The sequence below is a fragment of the Gadus morhua genome, chromosome 8, assembly GCF_902167405.1.
Source record: "Gadus morhua chromosome 8, gadMor3.0, whole genome shotgun sequence".
NCBI classification, from domain to species: Eukaryota; Metazoa; Chordata; class Actinopteri; order Gadiformes; family Gadidae; genus Gadus; species Gadus morhua.
In genome coordinates this window covers 11,250,761-11,267,260 of record NC_044055.1, presented here as the reverse complement: position 1 = coordinate 11,267,260, position 16,500 = coordinate 11,250,761, and the positions used below count along the sequence as shown (strand labels likewise).

The 16,500-nt window shown below is 41.6% G+C and overlaps 2 protein-coding genes across 2 annotated transcripts; both read left to right on the top strand.

Annotated features, from left to right (window-relative positions):
• Positions 1-111: 111 nt before the first annotated feature.
• Positions 112-5,732, top strand: rab31 (RAB31, member RAS oncogene family). Its single transcript, XM_030364991.1, has 7 exons — positions 112-379; positions 1,029-1,108; positions 1,785-1,866; positions 2,215-2,286; positions 2,723-2,829; positions 3,681-3,790; positions 4,236-5,732. Exons 1-7 carry the CDS (start codon positions 344-346, stop codon positions 4,331-4,333), a joined length of 585 nt encoding a protein of 194 aa, XP_030220851.1. The 5' UTR covers positions 112-343; the 3' UTR covers positions 4,334-5,732.
• Positions 5,733-5,995: 263 nt separating this feature from the next.
• On the top strand, positions 5,996-16,436 carry vapal (VAMP (vesicle-associated membrane protein)-associated protein A, like). The gene is made up of 7 exons (XM_030364990.1): positions 5,996-6,268; positions 10,726-10,878; positions 12,614-12,717; positions 13,657-13,737; positions 14,956-15,147; positions 15,384-15,597; positions 15,634-16,436. Exons 1-6 carry the CDS (start codon positions 6,211-6,213, stop codon positions 15,549-15,551), a joined length of 756 nt encoding a protein of 251 aa, XP_030220850.1. The 5' UTR covers positions 5,996-6,210; the 3' UTR covers positions 15,552-15,597; positions 15,634-16,436.
• Positions 16,437-16,500: the final 64 nt, after the last annotated feature.

Here is a 16,500-nt window from a genome sequence, read left to right as displayed (position 1 = left end):
GAGTACACTTGGTTTATTCCAACATTCCGATTCCCTATGCTTCCTCATACCTGCTCGTATGCCCACCGTCACCCCGGTAAATAACTAAACCATAGACAAAACAGAATCAACTGTAGATGAGTGAGGTGAAGGGCAGGGGCATCAGCACAGACACAGAGCGTCGAACCACGTGACCGTGAGACTCTGCCCCTGCTCCGGCTGAGTTCCGTTATATTCCATTATGTTAAAGATGGTCACTCTTGTCTAGGGGCTGGGATCCTTTTTTTGTTATCCAAGAAAAGAAAATCATGGCTGGACAAAGGCATTAAGCACATCTTCAGTGATATGATCTAATTGCTTTAACATGGCGATAAGGGAGCTCAAGGTCTGTCTTTTGGGGGTAAGTTTTCATGTTTGAAGATAAGTTTGCAACCTCTTTTTCTGTGCGCCTACCGCTTCTCGATAGCAGCATAACGTTGAAACATCAATCGACGAATTACTTTCGATTGATGTGGTGAAATTTTTCGAATCTGTCAGAATGTTGGTTTATCGTTCATTTCCGTATTTTTTAAAAGTTAGGAAAACATATCTGATTTCTGATGATGGTTCGCCCACGAAGGCTATATCGGGTCTATCGGTCATTTGAAGAGGCTAATATGTCCCTCTTAAACATCTGTTAGGTTGGTTTGGACTAGCTTTACTTATATTTTTAATCAACTGGACTCGTCTCTTGATGACTGTCTCTCTTTGCATTTTTGTAAGAGTTTTCGTTTTCCACCATGACGTCATCATCCGGCTAGTTGCAACAAGAAGATCGTTTGGTTCTTGCTGTGTTTGCAAATTCGTGGTTTTTAAATGTGCTTTGTGGCAAGGAGCCTAACGTCACCCACAACGGTGCTAGAAATAAGATGATACAAGGCGAAATGAAGAAGTACTACACCAAAACTATTTTATGTGCCTCATAGCCTGTATCCAAAAACCTACGACAAAAGTGTAATGACCAATAAATCACGTTTTCACTTTTGCAACGTTTTCGTTATTTTTTTTAGGACACAGGAGTTGGAAAGTCAAGTATTGTATGCCGTTTCGTGCAAGACCATTTTGATCACAACATAAGTCCAACGATCGGGTAAGACAACGACACTAACATTATTACTCGGGTGTCCCTCGGTATTAATCATGTGTAGGCTATCAATCAATTTACGCCGCAGATATGCCTCATATGGTCAAATTATGGACCATAGGCCATCCTATATCGTCAGCCTGAATCGTATACAGAACATGGTCAGGCATGCATCTTATTTACATAAAGGACTTCATCTTTCCTTATGCCTTTATTGTATACATACTACCCTGCTTATTCTGCATGGAACTATCCATAGACCATAATTGAGAAAACAAAGATTCATATTTATTATTTATATTCTACATGCTTCTACATGCTTTTCTGAGAGGTTCTGACTGTAAGACCTTATATCATTAGGGGGTATTCTCTAATGATAATTATTTTAGGCATAGGTAGAGGCATAATATCTGAGTGAGAGAGAGAATGTTATTGTGTTATGTTCTACTATCATATGTTCTACTGTTTCCGAAAAATGGGGAAGCAGGTTATATCTGTAGGTTAGTAAAAAATAAGTTCCCTCGGAAAAAGTAGTCAATACTCAATCAAAATCTGGTTTAACATTAAATAAAATCATGTTTGCAATTCATCTAAGAATGCAGGATTGAGAAACTAGAATAATATATATTAAGGCACACTTTCAATGCATAATTATCAGATAATTATTCTTTATGTTTCACAGTGCGTCGTTTCTCACCAAGACAGTGCCGTTTGGGCAGGAACTCCACAAATACCTGATCTGGGACACTGCTGGACAGGAAAGGGTGTGTTCTTCATAACAATAACAACACATCAACTCATTTTTAAACAAGACATGAGTTTGAGTTCTCAATTATTTCAGATTATTTACGTATTCGTACATTGTTAGCATACTTATATAGCATATATTACAGAATACATTTTCACTGTCCTTGTCTAAATTGTCTTTAGATCGTGGATTCATGACTAGGCAGAATGCTGTTTAAAGTATGATCATTTATCTAGGGGCTAGGTTACTTTGATAATTCATTGTTGAAATGCAGGAGATTGAATTAAAGTTCTAATGTGTACACAAATACTTGCTATATTGCTTGATATCTTTCTCTTAAATAATATGATGTTGCTTTTCTTAGTTCCACTCGCTAGCTCCTATGTACTACCGTGGTTCGGCCGCTGCAGTCGTCGTCTATGACATTACTAAACTGGTAAGAGCAACGTTACGATCCTTATCTCAAACCGACACGGAAGTGGTCACCCTGAACAGAGTTTTGGAGATAACTAAACTGGTACAGCGACGTAGTGATCCTTATTACAAAACACCCAGGAAGGTCCACTCTCTACCATGTTTTCAGTTGGCTACGATCCATCTGTAATGAACGTAAACAACGAAAAGTGAACACGTATTTTGCAATTATAAGCTTAACATATCACAATCAATCAGTGTTTGGATAATGCGTCATAATATCTCAGATCTGAACAAATTAACATGCTCAAATCTCCATGCTCAAATCCATCATATTATACCACCAGGTTTAAGTGTGATTAGTCATTACAAGCTGTGTTGAAAATCGGTGGTAATCAGCGGTATAATATGACACCTTTAAGCTCTCCCCTCATTTGCTAATTTCCTCAACTTCCAAGGACTCCTTCCAGACCCTGAAGAAGTGGGTGAAGGAGCTGAAGGAACATGGACCGGAGGACATTGTTGTTGCCATAGCCGGGAACAAAAACGACCTTGGAGACATCAGGTGGGATCTTTTTTCTCATTGCTTTAAACTGGGATCCACGACCACTTGTTTAGTTGAGGTGTGTTGGTTCCTAGGTCTATTTTGGACTTAGAAGAAGCATTTCTGCTTTACTCTGCAGTCTTCAGTCTTTTTCTGTGACACTACTTTTAAGTTACATTCTGTACCATCCAGCACAGGTGCCATTGTCATTGAATGTGTTAACTTCTAAGCTGGCCATCTGCCCACATCTATATCTAATTAGCTTTGATAGCCCTCAGGGTCAGAATTACCAATGTTTTGTTTTTCTCCAGTAGACACAGACGCACATTGGTCAAAACCCCCACACACATATTGTGAGTTGTTTCCTGGTTATCTAGGGTCACATCTCTACTGGAGCTTCCACCCCTCTAGATCTCAGTGGTTTTCTATTGCAATGCAAAATCTATGAACTATCTTTTGCTTGCCCCACATGGTTTCCGTGAAACTGAGTTTGGATCTCTGAGTTGGTCTCATGGGTCTCAATCAAACCCCACTTAATCAACACAATTATTTGTGATTGCAGCTTTAACCGTAATGTGTTTATCAAAAAACTGTATTGAGACCTATTGCAACAGCTTCCTAGCAGAGCTAAGTTAACCTCCAATCAGAACCTGAGTTGGGCAGGAGGGGAGACAAACTAAGAGAGAGGTTACGTTCACATCAAGGGTTGAAACCTAGCCTGTTCCTCACTGGGGAAATTCTGCACAACAGAAATGTATTTACTCTCACTGTTTCCTTTTTCTGTGTATTCTCTCTCTCGCTCTCTCTCTCTCTCTCTCTCTCTCTCTCTCTCTCTCTCTCTCTCTCTCTCATTCTCTCTCGCTGCTGTACAGGGAAGTGCCGATGAAGGAAGCAAAGGAGTTTGCAGAGTCCATTGCGGCAATTTTCATTGAGACTAGTGCTAGAAACGCTGTCAACGTTGAGGAACTCTTCCAGAAGATCAGTAGGTTTCCTGCATTCTATTCTATTCTATTCTATTAACATCGATTCAGAGTCCCTCACCATCTTCCAGTCCCATCCCAAGACCCATCTCATCTCATCTCCTCTACCTACTCCTAGAACCCCCCCCATCAACTTTGCATTTCTTTCTGTTTATTAAATTATTTGTTGTATTGTCCTCTGTGAAGCACTTTGAGTGCGACAAAAGCGCTATATACATCCAATTTATTATTATTATTATTATTATTATTATTATTATTATTATTATTATCATTATTATTATTATTATTCAATTTTAGACTAATTCTGCATTCCTCTGCTTTCCTATTTACCACATTGGTCCTCATTTACTTCCAAACTCAAGTGTGCACTTAAAGCCTACTCTGCGACGTCACACACGTGTTGTATGGCGCCCATGACCTAATCAAGGGCCTTTCCCATATTTTCAGGCAAGCAGATCCCACCCCTGCAAAACCCAGATGTGGAGAGCAACGAGTCTTTCAAGCTCACCCAACAACCCCCACCGTCCACTAGGAGGTGCTGCTAGACTATCAGCACCTCCTAGTGGAGCGTTGGGGGGATGTATTCGTGGAGATGGTGAAGTATCCCAACCCCTCCGGCCCTCGAACCCTTCACCATCTCCACGAATACATCCCCCCCCCACCGCTCCATCCGCTATGCATGCAGGCAGCAACACACAAATTCCTTGCTTCCAGGAGAAGGGAGCAGTGGACACCAACTGTCTGGCCTTGCAGAGAACCAAGGTATCACGCTGATTGCTGGGTATTTTTGTGTGTGCGTGTGTCTGCGTTTTTGTGTGTCTGTGTGACAAGAGTATTGATTCACATTCAATTGATTCACATTCAGTTGTTTGTCTCCCTCCGGTGGTTTCATATATGAACTACAACAGGATGTTTTTAAATGACCACACTGCTGTATTTTTGTCTTGCCATAAGCATTTAACATTCCGTTAGCCTGCATGCATAGCTGTAGGATTGGTGTAAATGTACTGGTTTATTTGGTTAATTGTGGTTGCTGTAGTATTGAACATATCTCATTTAGTATAATTGTTATTACAAAACATAACTTTAAATGCTAAATAAGGTACTTTAAGCAGAAGACAACATTTTAAATGGTTGGAATGTCCATTGTATACATTTTTCATTGATTGACCTTGCACTGTGTCACTCAATTGTTGGGTGATTTGGCTGGATTTATTGGAGCTATTAATGCATCTGATTATTGACATTTAGCGGAATATGGCTAGCATACAAATCCCTAACCGCTTTCCATTCCAATTGGTCATGTGTTCATCACGTCATCCCTCTCAAAAACATTGATTTTTTTATACAGTGAAAATCCTCTTGTGGAACTGTACCCTGGTATGGTCACAACAGAGGCATTGGGGTTATTGCACAAAAGTGATTCATTCTTATGCATAGTGTCAATGCATGAAACTTAATTATCAGTGCCTTATTATTGGAAGACTTTATAACAGCACTTTTCAACAGATAAAACATTTTAGAATTAGGGTCGGGTTATGTATCTTTTTTTGGATGGATCTTTACAAATATACTAAAATGCTTACTCTCCCATTTTTCAATGGCGATTCCAATCTGTGGTAGACTTTATTTTATCATGATACCTACCTTAATATTACAGAAAGATCTAATGCGACTATCTAACTTCCTTCCTAACTTCTATTTGCCAGAGTGTTAAAGTTAATTCCACACAAGTGCCCTTACTAATGACATGTTGTTTACTGGGGATAGCAGCGCATAATAATAAAGGATGCATGTATTTGAGCATTTACAGACTAAAACACAAATCCGCCCTGAAGGTAGCCTACAATTTAAGGCATTCAGTATGTCAACATGTTATCTTGTATTCTCAGAAGACCAGATTGAAAAATGTACTTTAATCTGTGTAATAAAATGTAAATAATATTTCTGGCTATGGTTATCCTCTTACAGTTCCGGCTATCAGTTTTTTACTAATTTCATGTCATCACGGAATTACACTCAATACTCAACACTCAACAGTAGACAGCACACAGAAGATAACACCTCCTTGCGTTTCTACTTTTCATGCAGAATAGTCTTAGAGAAGCATTCTAGTGTTGAATGTTTTGGCTACCTTTTGCATCACAGATCCATATTATTTTTTATTAAATCTGAACAACTAATATAGACCTTGGATGATCTTATTTTATGCACACCAAACGACAACTCATTACAGCAGTTGGCGGCGTCGCCAACACAGCGAACGCGCAACTAGGTCGCGCACGCGCGCGCTCAAGTATTTGGACCCACATGCTCGTTCGCAGAGCTCAGTCAGCATTTGACTCAGTAGTGGCAAGGGATCTAGGATTTCCACTTGTCAGTGGCTCCCCGATATCGCATTTAAGTGCATCCCCAAGCTAAAATGTCAAAGTTGGAGCAAGTTCTGATTCTTGACCCCCCTGCCGACCTGAAATTTAAAGGTATGTACGTGTGCTCGTCGGTCTAATAGCATGTCGTTGGTAGTACAGTTGGAGCGTTACCATGGTATAATGATTTAACACTCCCTTCGCTGAGTTTCCTAGCTGCCTGGCTAACCTTAGCTAGCGTTCAGCGCCATTTTAAGCTAGCAGAGGAGGAAGCGGGCCCGTATGGATCCTCGAGCTGTAGTGACGTGGACACCTGGACATACGCTCGTCTCGCAGGCTTGACAGTCACATCCAGAGGGATGATGAGCGGCAATGTTTTGTGACGCCCATGAATTTAAAACAAGAAGAGACGTTGGCAGATATATCTTCCATTCCTTTATAAAAGCACATACTGGGGCACGAATACCATCTCACCCCAGTCTTGGTAGCACAGCCTGTTAGCACGATCAATTTGTTACCTCAATTGGATTTAGGCTTTTCTCCTGAAAAAGCAGTGTCTTATTAATGAGTCACTCGTTTGATTGCCATTAAACGAGTGAAGAGGAACTTTAAGCTATTGAAATGAAGCCTCGGAGCAGTACACTGCTTACAAGTGTTGGCCACAATTGTACTGCAAACTTAGCTTCCCCGTGATCATTATTTAATTTAACCTGGACATTTACGAGGGGTTAACTTGTATAACAAATGAGTTCATATCACGTTTTCAGAGCCAGCCACATCAAATCATTATGAATGATAAATTATGAATTAGTGTGGTTGTTTAACCTATGATATGTCAGTGGGAGCTAATGTTTAGCTAGCTAGCTAACGTTGACCAGCCGTCTCTCTTTAACCAGAATTAAAGTTAATATTTACACTACCTAGCCTTTTTTGTTCTATTTACATGTAGTCCAGTTACAGAGAAAAGACAGTCGATGTGTCGTGAGAACCAAGTTAAGTTATTGCTCCTCTGGTACTGCCTTACTCCACTTGTTACGTGTCCATTGCCAGTCATGAATAAGTAGTTGACTAGCCCTTAAGCTAACTCCATCCAATGGACATTGTGAACAAATGGACATATGTCAGTTCGATTATGACCAGCAGTACAATATAGTGCCATTCATGTTGCTATGTTTAATGTTGGAATCGCGAACCATAAAGAAAGTAATTGAGTACAAATGACCCTGCGTTATTTCGTCTGCCACACAATTTCCGATTTCTGTCACTGAATTCCGTTGAATTGAGCTGGCCAAATTGACCCACAGTGTTATCTATATACAACCTCTGTGAAGTGCTTTTGTATCAGCAATGAATCAGTTCACTCGATTGTAAATATTTGGATGATGAAGGTGGAGGTGAGATGAAGGAGGTGAAGGTAAAAAACAAAGTGCTGTCCAATAAATGGGAGTAATAATCCTTCAGAGGATCTTGCGTTTTGTCACTCGTTGATATAACGGCTCAAAAAGCCGTTGGTTATCTTATCTTGAACCTCCTTATTTTTCATTAGAGACATGTCAATATAGAAGTCTCTATGTAATGAGTGTCACATGGTTGACGTTACCTTTCCTTTCAATGCATTTAACCTTTACCTGCAATAGTGTGACACATGGTCATGACTCCATGGTCATGACACATGACCATGGAGAAGTCGAGGCAAATTGAACATGCGGTTTCTTCTGCCAAATCATCAGCTGGTCAGGTCACCACTTGCAATAAGTGACTTTAGTGAGTTTAGAGTTTGTAGAAAAAGTTGTCCTAAACAAAATAGTTGCTACCCCATTTGTACTAGCGGCTTGTTCTAAGAATCTGAAGCTATGTCAAATGATGACAATTGCTAGTCCAAGATGACAGAATTGTTGACGTTTTATTCAAAGACAAGGAGTCAATAACTTCTGACAGGTTGTCCCTGAGGCAAGACGATATGGGCAAGAGGATGGTTGGCCACAGCTCATCTTGGGTTCCAGAGATTGAGCTAAATTTGTCTGTATATCTTGGAGCTGCCCTGCTTTAGAGGTTCTGCTGGGATTCCTCCAGCAAGCTGGAGGGGGCAGCCTTCCTTTCCCTGCTTGTTATTTTTAGTGTCCCACTTGCCCGGGGGACCTTAACTCGGCAGAGATGAGAGGGACGAGGTAGTGCGGCTTGAGGAAAGGTTGCACCTTGCAGTGAATACACGTGTGCACACTGTGGGCGTCTCGGCACGGTGTTCAGAGGCTTTGTCTTTTTTAAGCTTCATACGAGTCCTCTTGGTAGGCCTATACACTGAATATTATAATCTTTAATCGTAAGGCCATGGCTTGGTTTTTGAGGGATCAATTGTTGATGTGAACAGACTGGAGACCTGCTTAATTGTATTTGCGAAGCACACGGAATCAATGAGCTAATTTCCATGTCTGGATCTTTACAGTATTACATCTTAATTGATTGGCAGGGTCTACTTTTCAATTGCCCTAATCACTCGTATTTTACCTTCATGTAACCCTCCATCTCCATCCAAGGAATTGTAGCTATTGCTTTCACTTGGTCAGTTTAGTCAAAGTGAACAAACCCAGGTACCACACCAGAGCTGACCATTGGCTTGGTTTGCGTGTGAATACCTCTTCGTTGTGCACCTATGTTGCTGCAAGCAGAACTCCTTTCCAGTCCTTAGACTGTACATGTTGGCCTTCACTGGGTGGGTCGTTTCTGAGCAGGTCATGCATTGCGTCTTATCTCGGAGCATAGGGTGTGGAGAATGGCCCTTGTTCGCTCCGTATTTGAGCATACAGGTCCTAACCTTCCCCTGCGCAAGCGAACAAATATGTTAACGAAATGAGGGTAAAATATGGATGGACACAAATACGACATGCCTATTCATTGTTGCGTGAGTCATTATTCGGTGATACTCCCACATGCATGGGAGAAAAATGACAAATGGTTGGTTAGGTGAACATTTTTATTTATGAACTGTTTATTGTTTCTCAACAGTAGATGAGTGTACGTAGAGCAATTAGGGCATGCTGATTCCATCCAGTGTGTTTTGAAGTATTTTGGCTACCACTACCTCGTCGGTTTATTGAGTTAGAGGCGGCTTTCAATGATCAGAAATCAAGTTTCCCTGGTCCAACATATTTGTATAATAAGATAAGGTCTAAAATGAATCTTTTTTTGAAAATGTAATAATGTATAAACAGAGCATAATTTAATATATTAAGTAAAATTCGAACTTGTTCTATCCAGCACAACCAAGTGTTACTACTGATGTCGTAGTCTGGTGCGTACTACATAATACACCTCAAACCTCTGACTCAAACATCTGTTTGAGTCCATTCTCATTCCCTAATGGCTTTGCATTAGTACCAATATAAACACTAAATGCAGGCATATGGTATTCTAGTTCGTCACTTGTATCAACATAAGAATATTTGTTGTTTTTCCCTTCAAGAGGACAATGTTGATCAGACTGAATTAAACATGACGGTACACAATATATTACCTAATGTTCCATGTCCTTGATCACGGGTCATGTGTCCTTGGCTAACTTGCAGCTTATTTTGAAGCTCCTGGGCTAATTGTTGTGATTGAGTTTCGGGTGGCTTATGATTCAATGTTTTGGACAGGCCATGGTCCATCGAAGCAGGCCCATTATAGCTGGGCTTGTCAGTCAGTAGTTCAGGTCAGGGCCTAATGTGAAGCAGACCCTGTCACAAGATGGAGAAGGCTTAAAGTCTTCCAATATTTGTGCCGGACCAGGCAGCCCTTCATTTCCAAAGTGGGCATTAGAGTAGACATCTTTATGATTTTGGGCACAGAATAAGAAATGAAATCTTGATTTGAGCTTGCTGCTTGTCTAACTTAGCTGGAGGAAACATCTCAACACAGCGTAGGGTGTCAAGTTGTCATGTCATTCGATTCTGCCACGTTGTTCTGCAGGTTTTTAATGTTAAAAAATTATTCAAATTCAGAAGTTATTTAATGGGAAGACGGAAAATTCAATTCTACTGTGTTATGCCGTTTAACCGCAAAAGAAAAGCCCACCATCTTGTTCCGTAATGGGACCCATTCTCAAGCTAAAACGTGTTTTAAGGAAGTGATTTAATGGTAGGAGCCAGGCATATCATGTATGGTAAATTCAGTCCTTCATTTACAGTAAAACTAGCCAGACACGTCCAGGTACTGTTTGTAGTACCCAACCAATTAATATGTCCCTTTTAAGAATCTTAAGTTAAACGACATAAAGGCTATATGCAACACTTTCCTTGGACATTATCTGGAAAATGTAATTCTCCAACGCCTTTTCAACGATGTGTAGACATTTAAGTTATTTGTTGTCCAGTTGTTGAGAAATAAGGCTCACCGTTAACATTACTATTGGTATCCAGTGGTCGGTATTGGCGCATAGTATCCATTTTTATTCACCATCCTTTTTTGTGAAGGTGAATCTGAACTGTGTATGCTGTGAAATGGATTCCATTTTCTCTAGCACTGGCTTGTTACGTGCACACGGTCCATGTATTATTAATTAAACTTTTCTTCTGCGATCCTCTTTCCTGCAGGTCCCTTCACAGATGTCGTCACCACAAACCTCAAATTGAAAAACCCCTCAGACAGAAGAGTATGTTTCAAAGTGAAGACGACTGCGCCGCGTCGGTACTGTGTACGGCCGAACAGCGGAGTCATCGAACCTGGAGCCACCGTCACCATCTCCGGTGAGTAGTGGCACCTCATCCCTATAACCTCGCAGCTTGGACATCTGTTGGATGAATGGTGCAAAAGAGAAACATTTCTGCTGGTTTTCCCTGTGTCTTATTTTTACTTCAGGCCTAGAATAACGTAACTTATAATGGCTTTGAATGTCTTGGCATTGCCTTTTTAAATCAATTGTTTGATAACATAATGAGGGTATACCCCTTTCAATTATTGCATTTTTGTAGGCTGGAAATTAGTGGGCGAGGATCAGGTGCTGTAAGAGCGTGGGAAACCATTTTTTATCAGTCATTTTTAAGTGCGTCTATTATGCAGAAATGCAACCTTGCTGATAATCAATCAATAGTCCACCTAAAACCTCACAATGTGACTTGCTAGTGCCCAAAATACTTAAGATCAACCCCTGTTTGTAACACTAGCTATTTTAAAAAAAATATTCCCTTACGGTAGTTTGAAGCAAACACGTGCCCTCTTTCGCTTTTCATAAAGAATCTACCAACACCGATATACACACCTGTATTTTTAATATGTATATGCACCACTGGATACAGGTTAGTCCTTCCAGAGGGCTTGTAGAGAATCTGTATAGAGTCTACAGTGAAAGCACATCGGATATGGGTCCCACCCTGTTGGGTCTGGTGAGTTAAAAGAACCACAGCTTGCCACATCAAGAACGAACCGTGGTACAGTCTGTATGTTGATCAAGTGGAGATCACATGATATATTTTGTAATGAGTAATGCAGTAACACCGTGATCCAGAAATTTAAAAGCAAGATCAGAATGGCTGAGAAGGAAACAACTGTCAGTTTTGTCAAAGTGTGAGTGGTCTTCAATAAATGTAGAACATTGATAAATAATGATCGCTGTCCTTAAATATATTGAGCCAATAGCGGTTTGGCAAAGATTGGATTATGTCAAGTTCTAAAACCATCCAGTGAGACAAATCTAATGTAATGAAGGAATCTAGAAAAGGGAAACCAGCCTTCCTTCGCAGAAACAAAAATGATAATATGATATGATTCATGTTATCAGCCATTCTCCTCTTTGTTGTGCAACCGGTCCCTGAGAGACAGACCGTAGTACAGAAAGGGTTGGGAAGGCCTTTGTTTTCAGGATGCCCAGCATGTAGACTCTGTCCTGCAGTTTGAGCCTTTTGATTGGATTTACAACAAATGTAAACACTCCAAAGAAAATGTTGGAGTACATGCAGTACATTAAAAAGGAACAAATTTCAACAATTCTTTTTTGAATTTTCAAAAATTCAACAAATGAATGATTTGTTTAAGAAGAAAACAAAGGCGTGTTTAATAGGGCTTGTACATACATGCCATGTCCCGCATGAGAAACGCTGTGGAAGTTTTAAACATTACAATTTCTCCCCATCATCAACATTACTACCAAAACAATAACCAACATTCCTATGCTCCTAAAATGGAGTTTGTCATTGAGATTGGACGTCGCAATCTACGCGCCCAATAGCATAGTTCTCCTTTTAAGAGCTCCAGGTTTAGTTAAATGGTTATAGTTCATATTTTCTTTCGGTATTCGGTCGTGAAAGCTGAAACGACACAGCATGTTTGTAGCAAGGTAGAATGAAAAGCACCATAAACGACAGATGGTATTTTGGCTTGTACATTTAACGTTGATTTGTACTTTTGATTAGAAGTGTGATTTTGATTAGGTCCCTGTGTGAAATGGGCTGTTTAAATAGATTTGTGTTTGTGTTTCCTTCACAGTTATGCTACAGCCCTTTGATTACGACCCAAATGAGAAGAGTAAACATAAATTCATGGTTCAAACAATCTTTGCCCCAGCAAATGTGACTGACATGGATGCTTTGGTAAGTGGCTTTTATTTACTATTGCTTTAAATAATCTTCCAAACAAGAAATGTAAATTTTTAGCTTACACTTTTAAATGAGTCTCCAAATGCGGTTACACTTTTAGATCAGTTTCCAAAAGTAAATCAGGTATTCATGTTTTGTAAAAATGTTGTCAAACTGCATTCTCCGCTTGTCTCGTTTGGTATGGCTGATGCGAAACCTACTAATCTTAACCGCGTCGGTCTTGAAACATTCACTGGATGCACTTTTTTTCTTTTTGTTTTCACCACTTCCTGTAGTGGTAGAGATACTGAGGTAGATGTAGTCAACGGATGCGTCACGGCTTGGCCAACATTTGCGTATTACTGTGTTCCGCTATTGTCCACCAGATGTCAGCAAATACTCAGGTCTACATTGAGGCGCACAAGCTCTGGACTGTAGCTCTCTGTCTATAGCTTGCATCACTTGATTTGAAAGCTAAATATAAAATCAATAATAACAGGAAGTGCTTCATGAGGATGATAGTTTTTGTTTGACCTTTGTGTGATTCCTTGGAAGCCTGATTTTTGGACTATTTATGCATGTCCTATTTTCCAATAGTTTGCTACGCCCAGTGGGTGCCATCTTAGAGATGTATGTGGTTATAATGACTTTGTAACCAGGATGTTATGGTCTCGCAGAAAATAGAGTTTGCATTACCTCTAGACGGGAGTTATGTTTTTTTTTTGTTTTTTTTGTACCTGTCATGTGTTTGAAAATATGCCGGCTGAAAATGTGCAGAGATGCAGTGGCTTTCTTAATTGTGAGAAAACCACAGAGAAATTCAAGGTGGCGTAGAATGTAAATTGAAGGCAGGCAGCACACAAGTTTGTTTCTCTGCAAGCATGTGCTGTGATAGAATCCAGCTGCTAGCAGTTTGGCTTGATGAATAACATTGCCGTTTCTCTCCTCCACCAGTGGAAAGATGCGAAGCCCGATGATCTCATGGATTCCAAGCTGCGATGCGTCTTTGAGCTTCCTTCTGAAAACGATAAAGTGGTAAGCAAGTCTCTTCAGATGGAGGGAGTAGTCTACAGATTGAAGTGGATGACGTCTATGTGTACACAGACTTAATTCAAGGTCCCGACTACAAACCCACCCGCACTTGAGAGGTCTAAACTCTGTTAAGATGGTGATTTATTTTACTGTGAAGTATGGACCTCAAACATCTAATCACAAATTATTTATTATTAGAGAAGCTAGCTTTATGATTTTCATTATAACCATTACATTATTTGGCATTTTACCCTATGCCATTTTAGGGCAGTAGAAAATAATACCTTACAGTTTATAAGACACTGGGATATTAGCAGGTAGGTTCCCAATCTGGATTGCCATGACCCCCTCTAGCTTCAACTGTCGGTTAAGTAGGATTTTAGGGGTTTGATACATGGGTACCCTCACTTAGAATGTAAAATGACACCAGATACTTTCGTCAAGCACTTCAAGTTTCCTTTTTCAATTGCATACGTGTATAGGAGAGTATTTCCTACCACTAAAGTGGCCTTTGTGTAGCGAGAGACACGCAGACGTTAATCATGTTGTGATCAGTTGAGAACAGACGCCTTCTTCAGAGGAGCAGGAGCAGAGCTAGCTACCGCGTTCAGACAGGCCAGGGTCTCCAGCGCGCAGGACGAACCGTGCCCGCTGGCCGTCCCTGCACTCTACAGCAGCCGTTATGGGCTACCCGGTGGCGACTACTGGTGGGGCTCCAGGACTGCCCCTGTCCACGGAGCTAGTGTCAGGCTGATGCAGCAGAAGGTCTGTTTAATGGTCAGAGAGGCTTTGAGACGCAGGTCAGGGGTAGGTTGACACTTGAACGTGAGAGTCAGGTAGTCGCCAATACAGGGTTTATCCTATGACCGTGTATGGATCCATCTAGGTTTCTAGAAGCGGAGTTTGGGACTGCTTTACTGTTGTGCCCGATTTTTTTTGCCCCCCCCCCCCCCTTCTGCTTTCTTGTACTCCATGCCCTCATGTTGTTTTGTCGTGCAAACAAAGCCACATCAGACAGAGGTCTTGGAGGAAGATTTCCTCCCAGCGCTCTCTGATGTGGCGAGGCCATACTCGCTGGCCCAGGCTGCCCATGACACTATTCCCCCCCCCCCCCCCCCCCCCCCCCCTCTCTGCCACACTGTCTGGATCTGTCTTTCCCCACTCGGGCCCCTGGCAGCGCTGAATCTGACTTCATCTCCTCCCCCCCCCCCCCCCGAGCAGAACGACGTGGAGGACATCAAGGCGACCCCGGTGCTGAACTCGGCCAAGTCTGACGGGCCCCTGTCCTCCATGGCGGCGGCCAAGCCCAGCGGAGGAGCCCCCGACGACCCGGAGATGAAGAGGGTGCTGACCGAGTGCAAGCGGCTGCAGAATGAGATGAGCAAGATGGCGGAGGAGAACATGAAGCTCAAGGTTGGGAGGCCGCGGCTGAACGGCACCATGCAAACGCCTCCAGAGCGCTGGTTGCTAATGTGTTCCCAATGGGGGTTCTTTATATTAAAGTATATTGTTGGCGTTAATCCTAACACTTTGATGCCAAACTAATATAAATGGTGGCCATTTATTATTTGTCATTTTGGTGTGTATACATCTTTGTTCTCCTCTTTGTGTGTAAATGTCCCATTGAGTTGTCTTCTCTGTTTTTATAGGACGACGGCGTCAGGATGAGGAAAGCAGCCCGCTCAGACCACATGACCTCAAACTCTAGCGCCCTCCTGGGCCGAGAAAGCAGCAGCAGCACCACCTCCCTGCCCTCCCTCCTCGTTGTGATAGCGGCCATCTTCATCGGTTTCTTCCTAGGGAAGTTCATCTTGTAGACTGGGAGACGCATGCCAGCCGTATCCCCCTGCCCCCCCCCCCCCCCCCCCCCCCCCCCCCCCCCCCCCCCCCCCCCCCCCCTTGGCCCTCCCCTCCTCCAACCGCCCCCGGCTCCGTAATCATTAATGGCCGGGGAGGGACCGAGAAGTCTTTTCTGTTGACTTTGCCATATCATTGGTTGTGCGGTCGCCAAGTGTACACGTCTGTACAGCATCGTTCCAGGGGTGTGGCCTTTTTTTTACAATTCCTCACACACGGTTAGTACACACACAGAATCCGGAAAAAAAAAAGTGAAACTGAGGTTGTCCCCTTTTGTTCCCTGTTTTATTTAATGGCTGGATGTACAGGAAATCTAGAGGGTGTTTAAATAAAGTTGTACACTATCAATATGGAGGACGGTGGAGATGCACCTAGAGTGACCTTGGGCCAGATGCAGTTGAATAAAAGAAAAAAAGATCGGTTCTCTCGCTCACTTTATCTCTCTGTCTCTCCGTTTTAATAGGAATTGATTGGAATGGTAGCTGTCTTGTAAATGTTATTTTAATTTGTTTTACGAAAAACAGAACTTCCATCAAAATAAAAGACCTTGCCACTCGTTGCTGGATTGCCTCTGAAGTCAAATTCAGTTTGTTCATTTTGTAATTTCTACTTCTTTCGGAATGTTTGAATCCAGCTGGGGGTATAGGTGCCTCCTTCCTTGTACATTTCTCTCCTTTCCTATCCCTAACAACACGAATGCAAACTTTATATATTATTTCTTTTTTTCTTAATATAAATCATATATTCCTTATGAGGCAAATGTTGACTGAGATATAAGCTCTCCATTCTTACAACTCTGTCCTATGGTATTACGCATTGAAGAAATAAAAAATGAAAAAAAGTGGTTTTGATGGCGGTCTTTTCCTGTCTCCTATGAACCGGCACTATCACACGTTAAATCTTGATATT